A 26,318-nucleotide genomic window follows, 5' to 3' on the forward strand; every position below is an offset into this window, starting at 1 on the left:
TGTTTTGTAAAAGGCCATGAGTGCCATGTGTTGGTTGATCCATGTAATTAGGTAGATGAGTGACTAAGATGAAATGTAGTGTATGTGTGGTCCCAAGTTTAAGGCCAACAGTTATGTAAAAGCATGTGCTTCGTGCTCTTTCAAATACACAGAAAATATTCCTCTGCAACTTTGACAGAGAGAAAAGAAACCATTCAGCTTCCTCTGTGTTCCTTGTTTTGTTCTCCGTCCAACTCTCTTTCTCTAGATCAAAACCCGTGAATTCATCTACACTAACAACTTCTTCACTCTTGTGCTTTCAAAAAGGATTACCAAACTCTCAATGGGACAAGCGTATATCAAAACCAGACAGTAATAAAAATCACACCGAGAGAAGGGACCATATCAGTTTATATATGCATGTGATAATATCTTCCTCCCATCAAGGAAGAAGTTACCATCAGCTACAATTTCACTGTCTAATTCAAAGTGAATTCAAATCTCATTAGTTTCCCTCCAATACTTTTAAGTCCGGAAACAATGTTAATACATCAGTTAGGCTTTATTTAATATATATAACTCACTTAGCTTATAATTTTACACTTCTTATATGTTTGATGAAACTCACATTAAAGTTTCTTACGTATAAAAGTGTTGTGCTTATAGAGTTCCACACCGTCTGCCAAGAAAAGAGTTATTCACACGGTGCCTTCGATGAGTTATTCACACTATTTTATCGTTGATTTAGACTTTAGACCTAGTCCAGTGACGGTGTTGGGCATGTGCAATAGGTTCTTCGCACGGTGTCTTCAATCTTAAAGGCCCCTATAAGATGATATCAATACATACATACCATTTTGGTTTGTCATAAAAAAAATTTCATCTTTGAGAAATTTTCTGAGTTCTTTATATGACCTCCATATATATGCATAAGACATCACTAGTTTGGTTCTACCGGCTTTGCTCTAAAATATTGTGTTTTTAGCTATTTAATCTTACTTTTATAATTTTTGTTGAATTGAACTATATATAATACGCATAGTTCAAGATTCTAATGAATAGGGTGTTCAGTTTCTATTCATGCGTCCTAAAATTTTTTATACAAAGACCCATTTATTATCTTTCGCGCTAGAGGCAGTCGGCCTTGACCTAATCATTGTGTTCTCTTGAGTGACGCAACTCACTCACAATTCACACCTCTTCGACCGATGATGTGGATCGTGTACTTTCGAGCAGTACTTGAATAAGATTACTCTTTTTCTATTAAACCCCAGATTATCTGGTCCAGTCTTAGGTACATTATACACATAGGTACTGTTTTATGTAACTGTACCTAATCAAAGTAGCTAAAAATTAAAAAAATTAAAAAAAAATCTATAGCATAAATCAAAACTTTAATCTAACGCAAGTGTTCAGTCAATAAAGCACCTAACTATATATTAATGCCCATATTCTAAACAAGTCTTTTGAGCACAATTCGTAATTTCATAATGCTGTGTTTGCCTTACTTAGACTAGCAAACCTCTTTAACTCTTTTTCCTTTAGGATAAAGATTGGTGCCAACATTACATAATTGTATCAAAATCATTGCCTTTATCCAATGATAGAGGCGTGATTTAGTGATAATATGTTGCCCTAGCAATCTGAATTTGACTGGCGTACAACTTGTTGATGCATGTAGGGATAAGGATAACACAGCGATGACTATACGCAAACCTACCAAAACAAATGTTAACTTTCATATCTTAAGACCTACTTCAATCCTTGGAGTGAAATTCAAATTTTAAGTTTTAAACCTACTCCAACTCGTTTCAATCCTTAGGTTAAATATGAGTTTTAACCCAAAACTCATTCATGTGGGAAATTAAAGTCAAAATTCCTTTCTGAATTAGTGAGTTGTTCCACCATAATGTGTATTTATATTTTAGTTTTATATTTATAAATTTATTGGATCCAATAGTTTTGTAACTGGAGTATTATTTTTTAATAGCGGACGATTTTTTAGTAAGGAAGAAAATGACAAAGAAACTAGAAGGAAAAAACTATCGGAAAGTATGAAAGATTATGCAAATTTTTTAGCAAAAGTACGATAAAAATTTGTGTAATCCCGGTAGTGTTCGAAGGATTACGCAAATTCTTATCTTACCTTTTGATTGCTAACTCGATATAAAGTTTTTAGTTTCTGGGGTCACTTTCGTATTCCTAATATTCATGATACACGTTAGCAACATCTTCTCTTAAATTTGTGGGTGCTTTAGAGATATATTCTTAATTACCACTCCTATTTTCTTTGACATAACCCCATATATTTTAAATCATCCAAATAAAACCTAAAATTCAAATAAGACGCCAATGCTATGTAGATAAAAAAGTGACCTATTGATACAGAGCACAACAAAAAGAAATGAAATAAAATAAAATGGGCACTAAAATTTAGGGTCCATTATCTCCTAGTGAGACCTTTGCGTATCAATAGGCTAAGGAGGACCACAATCAATCGATTGGACGGTAGAAATGAGACAAGAAGATGCACACCTTCATTGAAATTGTAAAGCGATAAAGGGCGAACGATGCACACCGTCCAGAACAGTGGAGGACAAAACCGGCCCCAACGATGCGAGACGATGCCGTCAACGATGCAGTCAAGAACAGCTGCGACGCTGCCAAAAATCAACGATGGAATGACAACTAAGGCGCCTTAGAGTGAAGGGGGACGATGGCGGCAAGAGCCTGACGACGTCGTGTCGAAACTAAATTACAAGCTCTATTTATAGAGCAATAAACCTAAGAAACCCTAATGCGTAAATGCCAAAAATACCCTACTACAAAATCAAATCAAATCTCTAATTAATTTCCTAAATAAACCTAATAAATTCCAACACCCTCCGTCAAACTCATGGCGGTATACGACATGAGTTTGCCAACAGACGATGTGGATGCAAGCTTTGTTATGCTAACTTCCGATGCCAATTCAATACGAAATTCCATCGGTGCAAGTGCAAGATTCCAATGCCAGTGCCAGTGCACGATTCCAATGCCAGTGCCAGTGCACGATTCCAATGCCAGTGCAAGATTTCCATGCCAGTGCAAGATTCCAATGCCAGTACCAGTGCAAATGTCGATGCCGATGCCGAACAAACAAACAAAAAATCCAACCAAATATTTTTTTTCCTTTTGCCCGCATGGGCCTTAAACTAACAGCAAAACAAAAAAATCCAAACAATAAACAATTTTTTTTTCCTCTTTTTTTTTTTTTCATCCTTCTTCCTTCCTTTTTTTTCCTTCTGTGCGAACCACCAACATCAGTCTTTCTTTTTTTTTCCTTTTCTTTTCTCCTTCCCTTCAACCTTTGTTTCTAGGCATTGGTTTTCACCAGAACAAACATGCAAAACACGCATGTCTCAAACAAACAGCCAATTTTTTTTCCTTTCCTTCTTCCACGCATACAAACTTATTCGCAATGCAGCTGCAAACGGTCGGATTTGTGCAGGGATTCAGATGGTGGTTGTGCAAGGCAGAGACAAAGTTGATCCAAGTGGTTCTCAGGTCTAGGCTTCATAAAAAATCACGAAGGTGGTCGATCTGGTGCAGAACGGTGCGGGATGCGGATCAGGTGTAGAAGTATAGGACAAGAACAAACGACGAACAATATGAACAACGAATCTAAACTGAAAAAACACAGCGGAAGACGGCAATCTACAAACAAATTGATATCAAACTGATACCTAACAAACAGACAAACAAAACTGATTCAAACAAATTGACACTAATCAAGAACAGATTAAATCCTGAAGGATCGAACCTGCTCTGATACCAAGTTGAATATCAGAGTGCGGAACAAATAAGACTATAAAATAATAAGAATTTTATTGAACAAACTGAGAATGCCGAGACGGCTACAAAATCCTAAGAGACTACATTGTGACTCACTTACTCTCAAACTAAATTACAAGCTCTATTTATAGAGCAATAAACCTAAGAAACCCTAATGCGTAAATGCCAAAAATACCCTACTACAAAATCAAATCAAATCTCTAATTAATTTCCTAAATAAACCTAATAAATTCCAACAGTACGTACATTATTTTCCTAGCCTAGAGTAAAAAGTGGTGACGTTAACCCTCAAGTTCAACTTAGCCACCAAAGGAACAATGCTTATCAACCTCCCCAACCACCAAGAGAAAATTTTCATTATGACGGAAATATAGATGGTACAACACGTGTTTTTATATAAGTGGTGAGAAATTGTATTTTTTTTTTAAGTTATTAACTGTTTAACACACATATTTCACCATTAATATAATGATACATAATGTACCATTTCGTGTTCTAATCACACTAAAAAATCTCTCCAAGCACCAATTAACTCATGCTCTGGCAACATGCAATGCAATAATTCAAGTAACCGAAAGAAAAAAAATGAAAATCAAAGCAAACCCTACTTTTTAAGCAATCTAGGAAAATTCCAAATTTTGACTGTGATCACTCACAAGTACGTATATCAGAAAACGACAAGGGCAAAGGTGGCAAACGGATGGGTGTGTACGTATCTTTCTTGCTGCCATTGTTGTTGAGTATTTAATAAATGAGAAATGACGACTTTTCGAAGCCAAAAAAGGAGGGAACTTCTATAGTTCCGATGGCTAAAACACAAAAAGAGAGGACAGGGAAAGGAATACTTATATATGTTTTCGGTTTAAAGTTTTGATTGTTAAACAATTATTAAAACTATGATTGAAAATTTTTTTCACTTATTTTAAATTTGACTCGCATAGATAACGATGACGTAAAATATTTAAATTAGGTTTGATTCTTAGTTAATAGTTATCTCATTTTGTGACCAAGCTAAATCCTTATTCTTTTAAGTACATTGTTCATTCCCGCTTAAAATAAAATATTATTGTATTAATAAATAAATAAATAGAAAGAAAATAATTTATCATTCTCATTGTTACCCCAGTGATTGAGGGATCACGGGTGGCCCATTTTGGCTGCCCTTTCCTCCCAAGTAGTTTCGTTCTTAATATATTTTTTCTTTTTGATAAGGTATAATGAACCCTACTGCTAATAACAACACCAAAACAAAAAGTAAAGAGATAAAAATTTAAAATGTTATGCACGACAAATGACACAATGTTATATATATATATATATATATTATATAATGTGTGTGTGTGTGTATATATTACATTATATACCTTACAAAATCCCACTTTGGTTCTATAAAAAGAACCTCAAACACGATTCATCTCAAGCTTCAATCATATAAGCAAACTAACACTTCTTATCCAAGTCTCATTTGATTGATATATGGCTGACGGTGACCAACACCATCAAAACCAATCCCAAGTGGTAGTGGTCATGGTGCCCTTGCCAGCCCAAGGCCACCTCAACCAACTCCTACACCTCTCTCGCCTCATCTCCGCCTACAATATCCCCGTCCACTACGTTGGCGCCGCCACTCACAACCGCCAAGTCAAGCTCCGAGCCCACTGTTGGGATCAAGCCAAGCTCCAATTTCATGACTTTCCAACCCCACCTTTCCTCTCCCCTCCTCCTAACCCCAAAGCCACAAACAAGTTCCCCTCTCATCTCCAACCCTCCTTTAAAGCCACCGCCCACCTCCGCCAGCCAGTGGCGAAGCTCTTACGTGAGTTGTCACCCAAAGCAAGAAGAGTCATCGTCATCCACGACTCCATGATGGCTTCAGTCATTCAAGATGTTGCTTCTATACCAAATGGAGAGTCCTACACTTTTCACTCCGTCTCTGCCTTTACCATTTTTTTGTACCTGTGGGAAGTAATCGGAATGCCGAAAAAGCTCGAGAAGCTCGAAGTCAAGCTCCCAGACGGCATCCCGTCTCTTGAAGGTTGTTTCACTATTGAGTTCATGAATTTCCTTGGTGAACAACATGAACACCAAAAGTTGATGAACGCAGGGAACCTTCACAACACCAGTAGAACCATTGAAGGACCATACATAGATTTACTAAACAGGATTGGTCAGCAGAAGCATTGGGCCATAGGGCCATTCAACCCTACTACGGTTGCAAACCCTAATAATAATTCAAATGGTAGTAGGCACAAGTGTTTGGAATGGTTGGACAAACAAGAACAAAGTTCAGTGATGTATGTGTCTTTTGGGACAACCACAGCCATGAAAGATGAGCAAATTCAAGAGCTGGCAATTGGGTTGGAGGAAAGCAAGCAAAAGTTCATTTGGGTTTTGAGGGATGCTGATAAAGGTGACCTTTTCAGTGATGGGGAGGTGAGAAGGGCTGAGCTGCCACGAGGGTATGAAGAGAAAGTGAAAGGTAGGGGATTAGTGGTTCGAGACTGGGCCCCACAGCTGGATATCCTATCCCACAAATCAACAGGAGGGTTTCTGAGTCACTGTGGGTGGAACTCATGCATAGAGAGCATCACCATGGGGGTCCCTATAGCAGCTTGGCCAATGCACTCTGACCAACCAAGGAATACTGTTTTGATCACAAAGTTGCTTGGAGTTGGTTTTGTTATGAGGCATTGGGATAAGAGGGATGAGCTTGTCACGTCACAGAGCATTAAAAATGGTGTGCAGAAATTTATGTGGTCAGAAGAAGGGGATGAGATAAGGAAGAGGGCGGCGGAGTTGGGGGCTGACGTCCGCCAGTCGAGGGTTGAAGGTGGAGCTTCTCACATGGAGTTTTCTTCTTTTATTGCTCATATCACTAGATAATAGTATTTGTGCATTAATTCATCGTTTCATAGCTCGAGCAAAATTTAAGAATCTCAACCTCCTCCTTTCGACTTTTTAAGTGTTTCCCTTACCAGAAGAAGAAGAACCCTATCTCGAGAGAAGAAGAAGAACCATATGCGTTGGCAGGCACTACCTCTATTAGAAAAATGGTATAAATAATAGTACAAATAGATGGTAAGTGTAATATTACTTTTTTCAATAATAAAAAATAAACAAGTAACGATTTTATTTTATTATAAATATATATTTTATATAAGCTTTTTAGCTAAAATGGTCCATGAGATTTGTATAACTCATCACTTTTGTCCCTAAGATTGAAATCGATAGAATTGATCCCTAAGTTTGTCCACAATCAATCATTTGGGTCATTCCATATAAAATCTCCATTAAATAAGGATAAAATGACAAAAATACCCTCAATTTTTGTCAAATCATTTTGGCCTATTGTTTATTATATTGAGGGTAATTTTATCATTTTGATCCTTATTTAACATATTTTTTTCACCGAATGACCAAAATGATTGATGATGGACAATCTCATGGACCACTCCTATCAATTTCAAATCTCAGAACCAAAGTGAGAAGTTAGGTAAATCTCATAAACTATTTTGGCTAAAAAGCTTTTTATATATAACACAAGCTACAAATTTTGTTTAACACATTTTAGTCCTTTAGTTTTGGTCACATACACATTATAGTCCTTAAATCCATGTTTACCCCACAATTTATACGTGTCCACCAACTCCATGCACTTTCAACCAAATTTAATATGGACAATTATTTGAACAATATATTCTCTTTTTGGCAACTACACTATTCCAAAATTTGTTGCTTTCACTTTCCTGTCCTTCGATATATGAGAAGCCAATCTCACATAGATGTGCAGTAAATGAGGCGAGAACTGGATTTTGTACACCTAACGGCTTAAGCTACTGTTCCCATTTTCTCGAGGCTACTGTCAAATACCCTATTACATCTCCGCTTCCACATAAACCACTGCAAGAGTTTGTCGTTCATAGTTTATACTCATGCAAGCCAAGAGAGTGCTCCAACCGAGTAATGTATAATGACAAACTCCGCACTCCGGCGCTACCTCGTACACGGGTCAATCCCACGGTGACTAAAATGGAGTAATATTGGCACGATCCTACCTTCATCACGGCGGTTGACATTGTAATCGGCTCCCTCGTGGATGACGTTTTTTAACACGAACATAACCCTCTACCGCATGTTAGCAACAGAACGTGCACTACTACTTGCGGTGACATCACAATTTATTAGTTTCTGCAAATTTGTGAAACATCATTCTCTTCGCAACCTACCTCAAATATCATTATAAGTAAAAAGTATTAGATACAACATTAATTTTACGATGTGCAATAAAAAGTTGGCACCAGCCCTTATATTAAAGGATGTGATATCCACACATCTCATTTTACTTCTCACACACCCTTTTAATTTTCGGCCGTCGGATCGGATGAATTAAAGAAGATCAACGGATAAAAATTATCAAGGAATGTGTGAGAAGTAAAATGAGGTGTGTGGATAGCACATCCCTATATTAATATGGACAACGACATGCAAATATACTAGTCGGTAATTTATGAAACATTTTGATTTTTTTTCTGGATCTTAAATTATTGTGTTGAGAAATGCTAAAGAGACTCTCTCATAATTGAGACTCTCTATAAACTCTCTGGCATCTCACAGTTTAACATCAATTAATGTGCCAACATTATAAAACATTGTGCCAAAATGAGGTAGTAAAGAGTCTATGAAAAGTTCCCCTTTTGAGGGAGCTCTTTATCATTTCTCGTTGCATTTAATTTCAGTTGTGCATTTTGGGAATTTGGTTAGGAGACAGGAGAAGGTATATTTGCTACACTTAAACCATCTCCAAAGGAGATGTCTAATATGTCAAATAAACTGTTTTTTTTTTTATCTGCAAAGAAAGGAGTCAAATATATTTAATTTAATTTTTAATGAGTGGTCCCATTGACAATCAATAAAATAAAAACTAAAATCAATTTTAATTATTTTTAATAGTTAATATAACCACAGGGCCCAATGTAATAATAAAATAAATATTTGACACATCTATTGGAATAAAAGAAGATTTAACATTTGTATTTAATTTGAGCAGATCCACCATCAAATAAAATTTTGATATATTATATTTGACATCTTCTTGAGACGCTCTAAGGTAGACAGAGAAAGGAAAGTGTTTTGGTGTTTTCAGCGGAGCAATTTTGGGCTGGGTGCGTGTTAGTGTTACATATAATTTTGGGCTTTTATCGATGAAGAGAATTTTTGGAGGGAATTGTAATTGACTTTAGTTGAAGAATCAGTTGACCTAAAAAATGATATGCCGAAATATAAAATTCTTACGGACCTGAACTAAATTTCCTTTAATATAAATAGACTGTTGGAAAACCCACCAACATATCAGAAGAGCCTCTCTTGTTTTTTCAGGGGGCATATGAATAAGGCTATGTTGAAGCGAGGAGATTATTATTATTATTATTTTCTTTCTTACAAACGATATTATCTACTCCAAGAGAGAGAAGTTGGGCTTCGCCTCATAATGCGTTAGTAATAATGTGGTTCAAATTCGTCTTTAGCGAGAGTTGAACCTAAGACCTCTCACTTACAAGTGAAGAGAAATATCACTAAACCGTAATACTAAGTGGCTAAGTTGAAAAATACAAGTATGCTTTTAGTCAAGAGAGATGCTAATATGTTGTTGGTGTTGCATCGACTCATGTAGTATACACCAGTATCAAATCCTGGTATCAAGGTAGGATAGGAAGTTCCACTTTGTCAAAGGAAAAGAAACTCACAACCCCCTCCTCCACATGACAAACTTTCATGGGAATGTTATCGCATCGTCTCTCGAGGGCTTCTAGGTCTGCTTTGGGTGGTGGATGACCTCTGAAAAACGGAAGGCAAGTGTAGATTTGAATAAATATAATTACATGGGAACGAAATACTGATCGGATCATTTAACAGTACAGAGAATGAGGAAAGAAAAATAATAATTGCAGCTAATCACAAACAGAATAAACTTCGTTAAATTCTTACGATTTACCAAAATATGAATACCTGGTAAAGCAGAGCACAAAACTTGGGTCACCAGGAGAAGATTTCCTGAACTTGCTGTTTGGGAGATAAACATCAAATACCAGCCTTGTTTCATTAATTTGCATATCATTGAACAATCCAATGACAGACCTAGACTCTTCTGAATCCAAATCCACCTCCTCATCGCTATCAAGGCCACCCTGAGAAGAAACAGATTCATGATTACTCTTCGCACTCTTCATAGACCAGGGGATACCATGCTGCCCAACAATGTAACCGAGAGATTTGAGTTGCCTATAAGCTTGAAATTCCTCCCAACTGCACCCATGCTTTCCATCTGAAATCTTCACATACATATCTTCCAAGGAAAGGCTTATATCACCATCATCCATGAGAAGCAAAGCCCCTATTTCAATCCAAAACCTTTAAAGGACTCTTAAAATTTGCAAAGACATATTTCAAACAAATGCACAAATTTCATGATCTACCAGAATTCGCACTTAAATCATGTTGACGACAGATGTTGAGTTTGGAAGACGTTTACCACATCACTAGCTTGCCGATAGACGGCAAGTCAGTGATTGCTAAACATGTAAATGGCAAATTAGATAAAGTGACCTAGGTGTCTACAGTATGTTAGGAACTCTGCCAAAAGCCTTTACAAAAGCTAATTGCCGTTTACATGTTTAGAAATCACCACCTTTCTGTCTATCGGCAAGCAAGTAATGTGGTACATGTCTTACAAGCTCAACATCAATTGAATTCGTGTAGGGTTTAGGTTTCTAGGTGAAAGGAACAATTTCATAAGACAACGCTATCAAGGCTTTGAAAGGCATATATTCAACCACAAACAACGTGTTCAAAATCTAAGGCTTCTTGAATCAGAAAGTAAGACAGAAATGAAGGAATCAAGATTGTTATAATTGAGTTAATTCAAATCCAATTAAAATTAAAATATAGTTTTTTCACTTACAAAACTTCCTCAATGAAGAAATAGAGCTTGCCACTACGAACAATTCCCGTGGTCCTCCAAATTGCACCCTTTTTATCTACAACCTCAGCCATACCCATCTCATCACTCCAGCGAGCCTTCAATATGACTTTCCTGAAAATAAAGCTCAACATCAGAACTATACATAACTAAACTACTCTGTAACTTTTTCATAAAGCTAATTAATTACCTGAATTGCGACTTGGAAGCAGACACAGAAGCATAGTGATCTTCTCCTTCATCAATGTCATTGATCTTCTTCTTCTTCTCCCGGTCCACGACCTCCATTATACCAAATTTCAACCTAGAAGTTTGTTTTTAAAGTGTTATTTGAGCAAATAACAGTTCTAGCACTTTAGGAATTAGCACCCTTATAGATATTGATCGCAAACACTTTGATTAAAAGTTTAGCAGAGCTACAACAAGGAAAAATTATTAATAGTAATATACTCAAAACACAAAAGCTATTGACTGACACAAAAACGCTGTGCATTCTAATATTTAAGGTTTCCTCGCCAGTGTGACTTAATTAATCGGATTATAAACTGTAGCATTCACCCCCAACAACATCAAAACAAGAATACCAATATAAAAACCCACCAAGTACACATATACAGCTTCTTTTTAATACTTTGCCAAGTTTAGAGCCCTTTGTTTCTGAAATGATACAGAGAAACTATATGTCAATAATTCCCTGCAAGGCTGCCCTTACCCTTAAAAGATTCAAAACAAAATCGTAGCTTATGCTAGAGAACCCAATAGTTTCTACTATATAACCCACTACACCAAACAATACAAACTAAATGCAACAGAGGCATCAATAAAACTAAGCACATAAGAGTGAAGCAGGCAAATTGAATGAAGAAATATACCTCGTTAATGGATGGAAGACAGTGAGAGGGTTTCGGGGGGAGGGAGGAAAAAGGGGCGGTGAGGGAGGAAGAGATAAGCTCGGGTCGGAAGAGGATATATAAACGCCGGGGGGGGGGGGGGGTGGTGGGCGGGGGAAGAGACTGAAAAAGGTGGGGTGGAGGAAGACACTGCGCGGGGGCGAGGCGGAGGAAGAGTTGGTTAAGGGGGAACAAAAAAAGGTTTGTTTTCTAATTTTCTTTTTCATTTGGCTAATACCTTCTCATACAAGCCTTTAAAGGAAGGGATTTCATTTTCTTCGAAAAAAATGAGATTAGTTGTGAGATTAATTTCACTTTGAACTTCAGCGATTTGAACAATTTATTTTGAAATCCTTGATTCATAGATCATTTATGCAAAAATTCAATTCAATCCGAAATTATATGCACATTTAATTGCCACGATAAAATTTCAAAGTTTCTTAGAACATAATATTGATCGATTTTTTTGAACTCAAATAAATTCATCAAATATTTCTGATTTGGCTAGTATTTTGCAAGAATGATTTATAAGGTGCTAATTGAAAAAATAGATGGTTTAGATCATTGAAATTCGATGTGTCGTTGCATTCGGTTACTCCACTCAAACCTCTTCAAATTTATTTCGTCTTACCAGTTCTCATTTCTATCTTTTCATTATTATTATTTTGTACAAATGATAGGATAATTATGTTATACTTCAGAAACAGGAATTCGAACAAGGGACCTCAAGTACAAGAGCAAATACTCTTAACCAATTACGCTATAAGCCACCTGCTCGATTTTTTTCATTTGTCTAATTGTTATTTATTACACTATATTTGGCTTTTAGTGTTATTACCAAGCAATTTGCTAACCGTATTCTTATTGAAAATCCATTTTGGTCGTTCAAACCCATTAAATTCCACAATCCGCGGGACCAAGAAAATGGAGGTGTCTCTACCCTTTTTCTAAATTGTGTTGAATTTACGATGCATTGTGGTAGGAAATAGGGTTGTTTGATAATTATTTTCTTTTTCAATTTTTTGTTTTTGGTTCTCAGTTTTCACTTTTTGAAATTGAAATATCCATTTGAGTTTTCAGGTTTCAAAAAATAAAAATTTAAACAAAAAGTGAAAATTTAAGACCAAATTTTAAACATGAAGTTTTCATTTTTTTGAAAAAAAAAAACTAAAAATTTAAAAAATAGCTACCAAACAAGATTTCAGTTGTAAAAAAAAAAACAAAAACTGAAAACGAAATGATTATCACGCGGCCCCTTAGAGGCTTATTTAGGGAGGCAAATAGAGATGCTCCACGGGAATAATATTTAACCTGTGAGAAAAGTGAACATGAAGCGAAGTAGATTAAAATTAAGATTAGGATTAATTATTCAAATCCTTCGATGAAGCGGAAATGGATCACTACAAATTCACTTTTTTCTAGAAACATATCAACACCTTTTTCATATTACAGAAGATCTAAAGTTCCACACATTAGCTATAAAAATGGGAATGAGGGTGATATTGGTGCTCAAATTACACACAAGAAATCCGATCGCAACTCAGTTCAGCTTGCCAGGTTGAATACAAAACAGAGGACGCCGCTAAAATCGAATTAACTCGGTCATCGAAGTAGTATTGCTACTTTAGATTGTCTTCTCCAATTGGTAAAACAATCATGCATCTTCATCTCTTGTGCTTCATCTGCTTCACAAGCTCCGGGCAACTCTCTCATACAAATCACGAGGCCAGTTCCTATTGGAATTATTTGCAATGAAGCTAGCAATCTGCAAAAACCAAATGACGTGATTAATCATGAAACAGAATGATACATATCTAAACATGATATCACTAAAATCAAGCTTCTAATCCATCAACTTTATGAGCATCCGAAGTTACGCCTCAACCTTAACCATTAAACGGAGAACTCAACCATCTTACCAAAATGGAAAACAGGCATAGATAAGGATATCTGAAAAGGGTCTTTTGAGAACCATATATATATAAAGCAATGAACACGAAACTATTTTTGAAAGAATACCTTAGCCCTCAAGGCACGAAGCGATCCATCAGAATCCACCATGTTGTCCAGACAAGTGAGAGCAACCTTCAAGAGGTCTGGAACACAGGCTTGGACATGCGGAGATAAATTCTGGAAGACATCGGTGGTAGCATCTGGTGTCCCGGGAACTAATGGAAGAAATTGAAGCCTGGCAACCTCCCTTAAAGCATCAGCGTAACAGCCTCCTCTTGCCAACTTATGGATTGACAGTACGGCCTCAAGTTGTCTTAAAACAATGTACTGCTCAGAAACACTTTCCCTCTCTTGAGGACTGCACATTACACTCAAATGACTCTCGAGTAAGAAAAATTGCATAAAGAGAAAGATCATCAGAAATCATCCGAAAAGAGTAAGTACGGCATGAGTTGAAAATCCATCCAAAAGTACAATTTCCAAATGTATATTCTTTACAAAATAAACGCAACCCCTTGTATACACTTTGGGCTCGTTTGAGAGGATTTTCTTGGGTAGGACTATTCACTATATTGAAGGCATTTTAAAGGAAGAAATGGATGTCAAATTCCTTGTTTTGTCCACGTTGAAGGTTACTCATGAAGAGATATCTCTACTAATAGTCTAATACCCACAAAAATGGTAGGATTAAAAGGACAACTATTCTTCAAGAGTAACCTTCAACTTGGACAAAATAAGGAATTTTTCATTCATTTCTTCGTTTAAGATACCTTTAATATAGTGAATAGTTGTATCCAAGTCAATCCTCTCTATCAAATGAGGCCTTCATGTTCTGGAAGATGTTATACAATCTACAAGAAACACTCCAAATTTAAACTAGTTAAATAATTAATTAATGATTACTGAAAAAAACAAAGGCTCTAAGTATTTTTTCCAATAATAGATGAATAATTGCATACCATATGAGTATGCCAGAGAAAACATGCTTATTTCATTCATATTTACATGGTTATCGAAATTAGGTTTACATATCCGAATAGTTTAACAGCAAAGACCAGACCAACTCCAAGTGAATAATTTTTATTACCAGTATCCATCAAAATTAGCACCAGTATAAACAGAAACATTATTCAACCTAACTGAAGTTCAGGATAAATATAAAATGTGAGTATTGAAATGACCTGATATCAGGAAAATATTTGTGCATTTCCAAGATCTCATTTCCAGAGTGAATGAGGCCAGCAGTTCGACTATCACCATCCAATCTACCACGTGAAAGGGCACAAATTGCTTCAGAGAGGCACTTGTTAATAGTATCCAATGCCATCGAGAATGCTCCTATTCGTTTCTGAATTTCTATAGACTGGATGGACAGAATAGAGGGGGAGAACACAAGATCAAGAAAAGAGCAAAATTAATCAAAGCATCAGTATTTTTTTTTTTTTTTTTGATAAGAAAGAAACAGCATATCAAAGAAGGAAAGACTAATATCCAGAAAAAAATTATAAACATTTGAAGATGGCAGAATTAAGATTAAAATCAATTATCCAAATTTGTGGCTAAAAGAATCCACCCCCAAGTAGTACTAGCCCCTATTCTGATGGAAAAGGGTTGTACTCACCACCAAGGACAAAAAAGGGAATTGAATAACAAGTAATAATTAATTTCCATTTGAAACTAGTAAAACAGCATCTAAACTGGAACAGGACGAAGAAATTTAAATAAAAACATAAATTAGTTAAACAGGAAAGAGGATTAGTACTACTTGCAACTTCTCCGTACAAAACTTGCAAATTAAAAGCATGGACGGAAAGAAATATCACCTTTTCATACAACCCAGCTTCTTGACATTGGTGTGCAGCTTCAAGAAGAAATTGTTGCCTTGCTTTTGCATCAGTCAAAAATCGACCCAAATCACCTTCTTCTCCGGCACCTCTTGAACCAAGTAATAAATAGATCCCACCATCCCGCAACAACAGCTCTGTAAGGAGCTGCTTCAGCATCAAATTTCTCTGCCTTTGCTGATCAACGTTACCTCTTCCAGACCATGACAATTCCCCACCACCAACCGCAGCAGCAGCTTGTGCATAATATTCTAATGCCATTGATAGATTACCAAGACGTAAATACACAGATCCATACTGCCTGATTATGTTTGATGCCTCTGCGTAAGCATCCATCACGCCCATTTTCTGTCCAGCACCAGCACCTTCAGAAAGGACCCCATGATCTGCTAGCACAATTGATATGTGGGCAGTATCAATGTTATATCCCTCATCTCCAGTTTCTTTAAACAAGTATAGCACACCTGGTATCAATTGGATGCTTAAAAGCAAAACGTATGGGTACACAAGGGGGTCCTTTCCATTTTTTGTATAATATGACGGGTCAAATTTATTTAAGTAAATCTGCAAATCATCCAATGTGTATGGTACCAAGCTCTCATTCATAACAATGGGGGCACCTCCACCAGGGCAATCTCTTACAGCTGACAATTTGAACCACAAGAAATCCTCTATAGTGTTGAAAAGCGTTGGTAGATCTCTTAGTAGACGGTCGATTTGCTTACGAGAACCAGATACTAGAGCATATAATAACAACTTTTTCTTGTCATATGCAGCTCGGCCCACACGATCAACCATTCTTAACATTTTTTCACATTCTTCTGACGCAGAAGCTGCAATGGCCGCAGGCACCATACCCCCAGTATTAATCCACTCCGTAAGCTGTAGAAAAATGAAGTATGACTAAGGCTGCATTTGCTATAAAATTATATGCATATGCAAAAATCTTTACCAGAGGAGCAAACTGGTGTGAAGCACGAGATGACAGAGCAACAGATCTTGCTTCATCGTAATACCCAGTTCTCAAGCAAAAGTAGAGCTGCCACATATAATAAAATTTAGTGAAAATCAGCTTCTTTGGATAAAAAGAACAATGAATATTTCACAAAAAGAAAATTCGGGAGGGAGCAAAGAAAGCAGTTAAATATTTTATTGCAGATTCTTTTTTCTGCTTTCAAATCACTATTCCTTTTACAATCTAACAGGGAATGAAGAGACCCAAAGATACATTTCAAATCTTTGCGCCTTCTCCAAATTATTAAAACAACTATTTCAATTGAAAGGTAAAAAGATAGTAAAAGACCTTAACAGTATCAAGAACAAATAGAAGGCAAACAACAACAAACAAAGGAGACGCTGCTATAAGATAGAATGAATACTCCCGTCAGTGCAAGATAGCAGGACCAAAAGGTCAAAAATTCCTGTAAGATTCTTCATCCCATATACATATAGCTAACATTTTAGCTGCATTGAAGACAAGGGCAATGAGAAGACTCTGACATAAGATTTAAATCAAATGCATACTGCTAAAGTTCATTATAAGCATTTGATTTTCAACATGCACTTATTCTTTGTCACACAATAAAGTGATCAAATGACATACCTACAATTTGATCTAAGGGATGATTGGGATTTATGAAATGTGTACATACAACTTGTAAGCTGACTATGTTAGTTATATTGGAGTACGATTTCATAATTAAGGTCGAGGTAAACAAGAATGGGAATTGTAAGAAATGTAGAAGATAAAAACTGAAGACCTGCTGCCAAGTGGTATCAACAGGAGGCTGCCTACGAGCATCGCCTGCATCAAAATCTAGAACTCCATAATCTCTTAAACGAATCTGCAGAAACAAACAAACACTGAATCGCAAGATGAAGATCCTAAAGGATAACAAAGCGTGTAAAAACATGCAAGATCTCAAAGATTAAAGAAAAATATGATTACAAACCCGAAGAAAGGCACGGATTCTTTGTAAATTTCCAACAACTCCTCCCAGGGCAGCCTGAAATTGGATCAAGAGGTGACCATGAATTATGATTGTTATGATGAAAAGTGAAATGTCTTACAAACAATGGAAAGGAAGAAAAGTTGCTGCAGAAGTATAACTGTAACGATAAAATTTATAAATTAGAAAGTCCATGAAAGTAACCGATAGGTTGAAAGACCAAAGGGATAGCATGTAAGGATTGGGACCAAACATAAAAAAACGCATCTAAAAAATCTTTTTAACAATTAACATACAGAAGAAAGAAAAAAAAATAAAAAAAATAAAAAAATAAAAAAAAGACAAATTAGTACCTGCACCGGATGACTTTGAATTGTATCCATGATGTATTTTTCATGCCCCCATTCTAGGTGGCGCCTTGCCCCAATAACTAATGACATCCTTTTTGAAACGCCACGCGGTAGGGTTATATCTTCACCCATCAACGTCTGTCAACATAATGAGAATCAGATTGTCAACCGTTGATTATCTAATGTAGCTGTAGAGACCTCCAAAAAAAGCACATGCTAACATAAAGCAGTTTAAAAGAGCACATGTCTACAAGTATACCTGAAGAAGGTGCCATATCTTCTGCATGTTAACTGATTTTCCACCAGATCCATCAAGGCCTAAACTCTCATAAGCACCCCTGAAAGCTGTGGCGGGCTAATGAAAAAAAATAAATTAACAGCAACCATTAATAGAAAATCTCATTATTCCCTAACATCACACTCATCAAATAAAATTTGTAAAAGGCCAAAACCACCAAACTGAAGGGGGAATTCATTCAAGTATGCATACTCTGGCAGTTGGAATAATAAGAACTGTTAGGTTGACAGCATATTGAGTTGCATTATAGTTTAATAATTCGAAGCAGCCTCTTGGGCATTTATCAAACAATGGAGCATGAAATAATTCACTTGAGCTCATAATTTCAGATTCCTCGCAATATGAAACAAAAAGAATTATACCTTAAAAAATAAAAACTTACCTTATACGGTAATCCGCGCTGCCTTGCATTATTCAGACTTTTTACAACTTCAGCATAGACAGAGGCTTTCTTGTCACGGATGGGCTTGCTTTCTAAATGTACAAGCTCCATGCTAGACGGATAAGATGAAACTTGAGGGCTAGAAGTTATGGATGCTATTTGACCAGAATGGCTACCACTGCTGCTAGTATAAGTCATGTTGGTCCTGGGTAATGTCGAAATCTGGCTTAAGCTTTGAAGGAAATCACGTTTTTCCTTTTGCCAATCCTCCTGACAAATATCAAATTCCGCCATTACCAACTTTGAACGCAGAACGAGCATAAATGATCATAAGACTGTTTAAAACACTTTCATGCCAATTCCTTTCCTTCTCTATAAGTAACTATTTTTTGTCAAAACTAAGGCAACAGGATCTTTAAACTAAAGCAACTTGCAATCATTCATTATTTCGTCGAACAATAACTAAAAACCAACAGAAAGAGGGAATTTAAAATGCTTCTCCAAGGATATCAGAGCATATACAGGCATGAGAGCGGCCATACATAAAAATAAATAAATAAAAACTAGTAAAATTTTAAACAAGGGAAACCCAGTAAATATGATATTGCAAAAATCCATTGGAGTACACTAACCTCCAAAACTTTTAACATGTAATCATTAAAACTTCTAAGGTTATCCTTCTGAGCTTCTTGAAGAGCTGAGACCATTGCCATTTGATGGACCTAATGAGGAAAAAATTGTATACACTATGGTTAAGGAATCACTATCAATCTCTGGAAATCAGAACAAGTACACCTCAGAAAAGTGAAATAAAGCATTTTAAGGCATGAAAAGAAAACAAACTGGTGTGACCATATTATATAGATCTTGCTCATACACCAATTAAAATTAAACGCACATCTCTAACAGCATTATACAGTACCCAAAAGAAGGAAAATTATTGATCAAATTTTCGAGCTGCACTTGGACAGCACAATAAATAAATAGTAACTCATGCATTTAGCCATAAAAAAAGAAAATTAGCATACCCAAAGACAATGCCATAAAGAAAGAAATTAAGAAAACGAAAAATAACAAAACATAAATTTGTCTCAATTATAGGGGGAGGCAAATATAATGTATCCCAAAGACAAATATTCAAAAACGAAACACAAGCATGTCTTCTTGGAAAGTAAATAAAACAAATGTACATACAATTTTACTTTAAAGAATGAAAACATAATTAGATAAAATATAAAACTCAGCTAAATGATCCAACATTCAGTTTATCTATAGTTCATTAAAAGATAACTCAAAGGAGGAATTGCAGACAAGACAGCAAAAGTAAAAGAAGGTATTTTGGCTCAATCCCTCGATACTTTAGAGGGTGCATTATCATTGATTTAAATAGTGTACAATGACTTGATTTACAAGTATAATTAATCTACAAAGAATACATAAAGGGAATGTTTTAATAAAACAGGGAAATCTGGAAATCATGATGAAACAGGAAACAATCCCAAGAGATCAGGAATGTATCATCCTTTATTCATTACTAATTTAATAACAAAACCTGAGCAAGATGTCATATCCAGTCCATATGCAAGGACGCAAAACAATAATTAACAAGCGACAAGCATTATCAATAGTTCTATATGTTGCAGCTCCATCTTGTAATACCGACATTAAAAGCCAAATTTTCTTAAAGAAAATCTTGCTAAATAAATGCATGTTTCCAATGTCTAATACATTAGTTCCATCATGTTATCCCACAAAATTTAAGGCGTGTATCAAGTAAAACCATCTTTCAGAATATCAGGGAGGACCCAATGTTACAGTAGTGAAAGAAACATACGGTAATCTAATCAGATCATTAGTAAAAAGTTATAGAGTTAAATCTACCTGCTGCAGATACTCTTCAACATTTGTTGCTTCAGACGGAAAAACATCTTCAAATGTTGTCTTTGAATGAAGAAAAGGAAAACCACCGAAATAAATTAGTAAACATGGTAAGGAATGAGTAAAAGTAGTTTAGAATCTAAAAAATTGTGATACAATTATTCTTTGGAGGTGTAAGCCCAGAAAAAAGAAGTGAACATGTAGCAGGAGTTCTAAGCAGCCATTGACTTCACCTAAGAAAATAACTCAAAGCAAGTACAGTTACATTTGAACTAAGAACTCCTTGAATAAGTTGACCTGAGAATTAAGGAAAACATGGCTTACAAATAAGTTGAAATATTGGCCTTAGACAAAATTTGCATCTTTTGTGTTAGCATAAAAGGAGATCCTTCTCAATGCTAATTCTACTTTTACATAAGTCTACTCATTAGCTTTCTCTTACAAACACGGAAATGCCTTGAGATCATGGAACGAAGTTTAAAATGTAGCACCAAATTGATTCATCAAATAATTTTGTATGGTTAACAATTTTTAAGCAAAATTGCAATGAGGCATATTTCTACATAAAGTAGAATGTATAGGTCATGTTACCTTCAATTCAAAGGACTTAAGGTCACGTGCAAGCTGCTCTGCATTTAGTCCCTCACATGCAAGAAGCCTGTAATAAACGAATACGATATAGTTGAACACATCTACTAGCTAAAAATTAAGCACAGAACAAAACTTGATAAATACCCTCAACCTTACCTGCAATAAGTAAAGTGATTTGGGAAAAAAAGAGATTTATCAACATAAATAAAGTGAATCTGAGAAATACGATATATTTTGAGACAAATCATTCTACTACCTTGTGGCAGCAACGGATTGTTGAGGAGCCTCATTTCGTAGAGTTTTCGCCTTGAGTTTCTTTGATAATGTTTCTAACTGATCTAAATTCCTCTGAAACAGATAAATATATGAATTCAGAATCCATAAAAACTAGATACCTGGATCCATAGAAAGTATATCTCCTTTTCATCTTATTGTTATACTATATACGGGAAAATTTAACTTTTGTGTTCAGGATCATACCCTGATACTTTGTTTTTCTAAGATTGTGAACAAGAGAGGGGAGTGAGAGAGGGAGGGTTGAACATGGCCGCTGTTTTTGGGCATAAATGAGTGGTTCTTTGTGTCCTCTCAGACAAATGAATTCTTTTATTAATTTAACAAAACAAACAATGTGAGACTCAAAGATAAAATTCAAAAGAGTTGAAGTCCCAATTATTGCTTTCCCTAGGGTTTTCAGCTGCCTAATGAGCATAAACAAACAATAGAAACGATTTACCTAAAATTTTCATTATAAATTTGTTGAATTGGCTAAATTAAAAAAGAAGGGATTTTTAAGAGATTCTAAAACTCAAATTTTCTCAGTATTTTTCAGCAATAAAACAAGATAAGAACCTCGGCATTTATATCCTGCTAGTTTTCTTCCCCTTACAAATGTTTCAGCAATGAAAAGAAAGTGAATAAAAGAACATCTCAATCAAATAGACATTCTTACATCTTCTGTCAATGAATACCACAAGATTTTTATTCAGTGTCTTGTCCTACATTTTCTCGGATACCAAACAAAGCATTGATGACATTATGTGAGGTGAAGAACAAAAGCATAAGTGCACTACAGGTGCTAATGCTATCATCTTTTGCATATATTTTGATTTTCTCAGAATAAAAAGAAACTGGATGACCGAACATCTCAATTAAATAGTCATTCTCACATCTAGAGATATCAAACACAAAAGGAAAAGAAACAGGTATAGGGTTTTGATACGAAATCTTATTAGACATTATATCGGCAACCAGCATAAGTGCATTCCAGTTTGCGGAACAGCAATAATTTGAACCTTATTAATATAGTAATAGAACTTCATTTGAGTTCTTCTTAATCAAATAGCACATAAGTGCATTCGCAGCGAGCCTTTATAATCAGAACAGGCTGAAGAATAACCGTATGCTCAAATTTGAGTAATGAACCATCCAAAATATAAATTTTTCGAAGCTCCCAATAACGAAAAATCAAACACAATAAAATGAACTCTCTCTTTCTTTACCCGAATTTTCTTGGAAACCAAACACTGCAATTGCAGGAATACAGCAAAAATCTGAACAGTGGATTGACAATGCTTAAGCGGGTTAACTACTTCCTCAATTGTTAGCGAAAAACCCTAACACTAGAAGTTTCCCACAGAGTAGTCAAACTCACTTGGTTTTCTCGGTAACCAAACAAACAGAAAGCAAACAGAGACAAAATGGGAGGAGCTGAACCTGTAGCGGAGGGAACTGAGCGGAAGGCGCCGCTTGTTCGAGAAGCTTGGTGGAGGAGTGGAGCAGATGGGTCCAGCTACTCATGTTTTGCTCCGTCGCCATGGCTTTCTCCAAGAGAGGGAAAGGGGTTTAAGACCTTTTTCAAAGCCCTAACGCAATTTAAACGGCAACTGTAAAAACTGCAGAGAAAAGCTATCGAAATTTGTTACCGTACGGTGTCGTTTTTGGGGGGGGGGGGGGGGGGTGAACCCACGGTGTCGTTTTGGGGTTTAAACAAATATATAAGGTTCAAGCGTCCCCCGGGGCGGAAAGAGAGGGACGGAGGGTGGAGAATGTCGAAGGCGATGCGTCTGGCGCGGCAGGGTTGCAAAGCTCTCAAACAATGCAACTTGCTCAGGGCTTTGCAGTCCGAGATACAATACGAGCTTTCCTCTAATCCCTTTCAGGTTCTCTCTCTCTCTCGTTTTTGTTGTTTTCGTTAGCTTTTCTGCTTTTGTTTCTGAAAGAAATTAGATTCAGGGTATAAGAGAATCTGTTTTTCAACTGCAAAATTGCGATCTTGCAAGTAGTGGATTGCTCTAGTGAATAAGGCATTACTCTTTAACCCCCACTGCGTCGCGGGTTCAAACCCTTCCCCTCTCATTAGTATAACTTAGACTAGTAACATCGCTTGTAATAAAAAGAGAGGGGGTTGGGGGTGTCTGATTATCTCTTTCGAGTAGTTTTTGTGTTAGTGGGTGACCCGGAATCAATCATTGATGCAGGAAAGAGGAAGCTCTTCGTTGGGTGATTTTGTGGTGGAGTGGGATTCACCACGGTCCCAAGATGTGGTTTTGAGGAGGAAATTTGAGAGCGGTGAGGAGGTTGCTGTTTCTGCTTTGTTGGGTCCCTTTTACTCTGAGGAAGACTCTGTTGAAAAATACAGCGAGTATCCAGGGGAAGCTTTGATGAAGGTATGTGTGAAGAAGCCTGGTTTGAGCTCAATTCTGCAGTTCGATTGCAGTGTTTTTGAGATTATCGGTTCTGGGTCCGTATTCAACATCCATAATGCCCATATTCTTCAACCATCAGCTGGTCTTGGCCCTTCTGTCTACAGAGGCCCCGCATTCAGGTTAGTCAGCTGTTCCCTATTAATTTTACACCTGATGAACATAAAATTTCTGTTATTCTTATGATCATTAAATTTGAGACTTCGGCTGAAAAGAACATAAACAAATAAACGGAAAAAAGAAAAGAAAAAAAACAGTTGCTAGAAAGGCACCTGTATCAGCCACAAACAATAAATGTAGTGCAATATTTAAACGGGTGGCTTTTTTTTTCACTTGTGCTTTGCAACTCGATACTCAAGAAATCCATTCTTGAAGTGTCCTTGTTGAAAATCTAATTAAATAACGATGATGAATCAACACCTTGGGCCTTAGATTCTATAGTCCTTCCCCGCTTTTTTCTTCCCTGAGCAGGTTATGTTGTTCAGATATTGTTTTTTTCCCTTGGAAAAATAGTTTATGTACTTTAGAATGATCAAAACAGATGTAATTGAATAGCAATTTTTGCCATGCATGACGTCATTACATGAAATTCTTCTTATTCTCTGAGAAAGGCTGCTGTCCAATGTAGGAGTTGGGTATATGACTATGGAGGAACACTGAAAGTTTTTAGTGCAAAACCATATAGTTATTGAATTATGGAGGAACACTGAAAGTTTTTAGTGCAAGACTCGGGAGTCTTGTTGGAGTGAATCTTTTGGAAGAACTTTCCAATGATAACTAGGAATGTTCCACCTAGTCATTTGATAGGGAAGTCCTCTGTTGCTAGATTCTGAGGTGGTTGGCAGCACAATGCGGAGTGCAATGAGGAGAATCCGAATAGGGATCCTTTGATTGTTGTTGAAGCCATTTTTTTTTTTAAAGGAAAACAATGTGAAAAACCTATCGTAGTTGCTCATGGAACAAACACCTGATCTTCTCAAAAAAAACAAAACTAGAAAGCCAAATATAAGAAGTTAAGAGTCTAGAAGAACTATAGTCCTAATAAAATAGATCCTAGCCCTTTAAATGAGTAATTTTAATCATCCAAAACAATCCAATAAAAAAAGCACCGTTCTTCCTCATGCTGGGTTTGCCTACAATAAATCAGTCTATATCTCTACCAAGAGGACTCCTCCAGAGGTTGCTTCTCTGCAGAAGCTGCAGTATTTGGTCGCACTACTTGAAGAAACACAAGTTAGTGAACATGGAGCTACCTAAGCTGATCATGTATGGTGTATTCATGATCACGCTCCTAATGCAACAGTGCCACTGCCACTTCAAAGAATTCACCAAAGTTGAAGTTTTGGTGCATCTAAGGAAAGAAAATCCATAGTTTATTCATTAACTTTTTGTTTGTGGAGTTGCGTAGCCAGCAGCACCTCAAGGATTATCGGACGGAAAAATGGTCTAGTATAGCAGGGGTAGGGAAATCCCACAAAATTTGAAAGCATCTTAGTTGGATTTCTGTGGGTTTTCTATTTTTATCGTATTCCGTTGTGTGGCTGTACCAAAAGCTTATATTTTGCAAGCTTAATTTGTGGTAATTTCCTACATCAGATGCTTTCTGAATATTATTATGCATCAGATGCTTTCTGAATATTATTATGCATCTTACTTTGTAGATGTAATGTACTATGAATTTGGTTTGTCTGTATTTATTTTCTTACTCTAATCTGAGTATGTATGGCAGTTCTTTGGATGATCAGTTACAAGATGCCCTCAAGGAATATCTACAATCCAAAGGCATTGGAGAAAGCCTGACTAACTTCCTCCTCCACCACCTGCACAAAAAAGAGCACGGTCAATACGTGAACTGGCTGCACATACTTGAATCTCATGTTGCGAAACCAAAACCAGAGAGTGACAGAATCCAGTAGCGCAGGGTTTAGTTATTCACAGTTCCAACAATGTATCTCCTATTGATGGATTCGTACGTTCAGTAGTAATTAGTTTAGTTTTTATATAAATCATGATGAAGGTAAGGTAAAGCCTTGGAAGTTCTTCTCCAAGGTGGATTAAGCAAGCAGTTTATCCAATTTAAATCAGATTTATGGTCGAGTATTTTCAATTTATGGCTTATTCTTTTAGCATTTAGGAATGGTATTGTACGGTCTAAGGTTGATTCTTTTTCCCTACTCAATTTTGGAAATCAATCTGTCACCATGGATTCATTCATTGGTTTCCAAATTGATGAGTCAGGATTTGGCAGCCAGAGCCCTCTCAAGAAGCCTTGAACAATGCCTGAATTATCTTCGAGAGGTGTTTGGTTCGCGATCCCTTAAACAATGTCCAAATCCCCTTCAAGCTAGTGCTCGGACGCCTGTCGAGTGGTTAAAATTCTACGAGTAAATAAAGAAGGGGCTAAAAATCTCAACATATCCAAACGTTTAACTACTATTCAAAGTACCCCTTAAACAATGTCACAATGTGGGCAATGAGAATCACATTGTCCAGTCAGAAACATTAGTCAGGCTATTTGGTATAAACATGTAGACTTAGGGCTTGTTTGGCAAGTACTTTTAAAGATAATATTTTTGCGTTACAAAATCACTTGAAGTGCTTTCTACTAAAAGCATCAGTTCAAATGATTTTCTAGAATTAACTTGCGTTTTTACTAAGATTTGGTTCTAAAAACATTTTATCTAAAAGC

The 26,318-nt window shown here is 36.3% G+C and overlaps 4 protein-coding genes across 4 annotated transcripts; 2 read left to right on the forward strand and 2 right to left on the reverse strand.

Moving 5' to 3' along the window:
* Window positions 1-5,188: 5,188 nt before the first annotated feature.
* On the forward strand, window positions 5,189-6,957 carry LOC103409578 (zeatin O-glucosyltransferase-like). The gene has a single exon (XM_008348395.4). It carries the CDS (start codon window positions 5,290-5,292, stop codon window positions 6,694-6,696), a length of 1,407 nt encoding a protein of 468 aa, XP_008346617.3. The 5' UTR covers window positions 5,189-5,289; the 3' UTR covers window positions 6,697-6,957.
* Window positions 6,958-9,201: 2,244 nt separating this feature from the next.
* Window positions 9,202-11,903, reverse strand: LOC103409580 (tRNA-splicing endonuclease subunit SEN54-like). The gene is made up of 5 exons (XM_008348396.4): window positions 11,662-11,903; window positions 10,980-11,093; window positions 10,772-10,903; window positions 9,820-10,221; window positions 9,202-9,648 (listed from the first exon to the last, which is right to left on the reverse strand). Exons 2-5 carry the CDS (start codon window positions 11,075-11,077, stop codon window positions 9,510-9,512), a joined length of 771 nt encoding a protein of 256 aa, XP_008346618.1. The 5' UTR covers window positions 11,078-11,093; window positions 11,662-11,903; the 3' UTR covers window positions 9,202-9,509.
* A 1,115-nt stretch (window positions 11,904-13,018) lies between these two features.
* LOC103420246 (nuclear pore complex protein NUP93A-like) lies at window positions 13,019-22,898 on the reverse strand. Its single transcript, XM_008358308.4, has 15 exons — window positions 22,641-22,898; window positions 21,181-21,272; window positions 20,925-20,991; window positions 20,337-20,396; window positions 19,088-19,177; window positions 18,456-18,725; window positions 18,035-18,130; window positions 17,779-17,913; window positions 17,429-17,482; window positions 17,237-17,320; window positions 16,429-16,515; window positions 15,456-16,358; window positions 14,814-14,995; window positions 13,699-13,990; window positions 13,019-13,444 (listed from the first exon to the last, which is right to left on the reverse strand). Exons 1-15 carry the CDS (start codon window positions 22,740-22,742, stop codon window positions 13,367-13,369), a joined length of 2,592 nt encoding a protein of 863 aa, XP_008356530.3. The 5' UTR covers window positions 22,743-22,898; the 3' UTR covers window positions 13,019-13,366.
* Window positions 22,899-22,953: 55 nt separating this feature from the next.
* Window positions 22,954-25,736, forward strand: LOC103437242 (uncharacterized protein At2g39795, mitochondrial). Its single transcript, XM_008375714.4, has 3 exons — window positions 22,954-23,086; window positions 23,405-23,751; window positions 25,359-25,736. The coding sequence occupies exons 1-3, from the start codon at window positions 22,973-22,975 to the stop codon at window positions 25,543-25,545; spliced, it is 648 nt and encodes a 215-aa protein (XP_008373936.3). The 5' UTR covers window positions 22,954-22,972; the 3' UTR covers window positions 25,546-25,736.
* The last annotated feature ends 582 nt before the right edge of the window (window positions 25,737-26,318 follow it).

The sequence above is a fragment of the Malus domestica genome, chromosome 14 (assembly GCF_042453785.1).
Source record: "Malus domestica chromosome 14, GDT2T_hap1".
Lineage (NCBI taxonomy): Eukaryota > Viridiplantae > Streptophyta > Magnoliopsida > Rosales > Rosaceae > Malus > Malus domestica.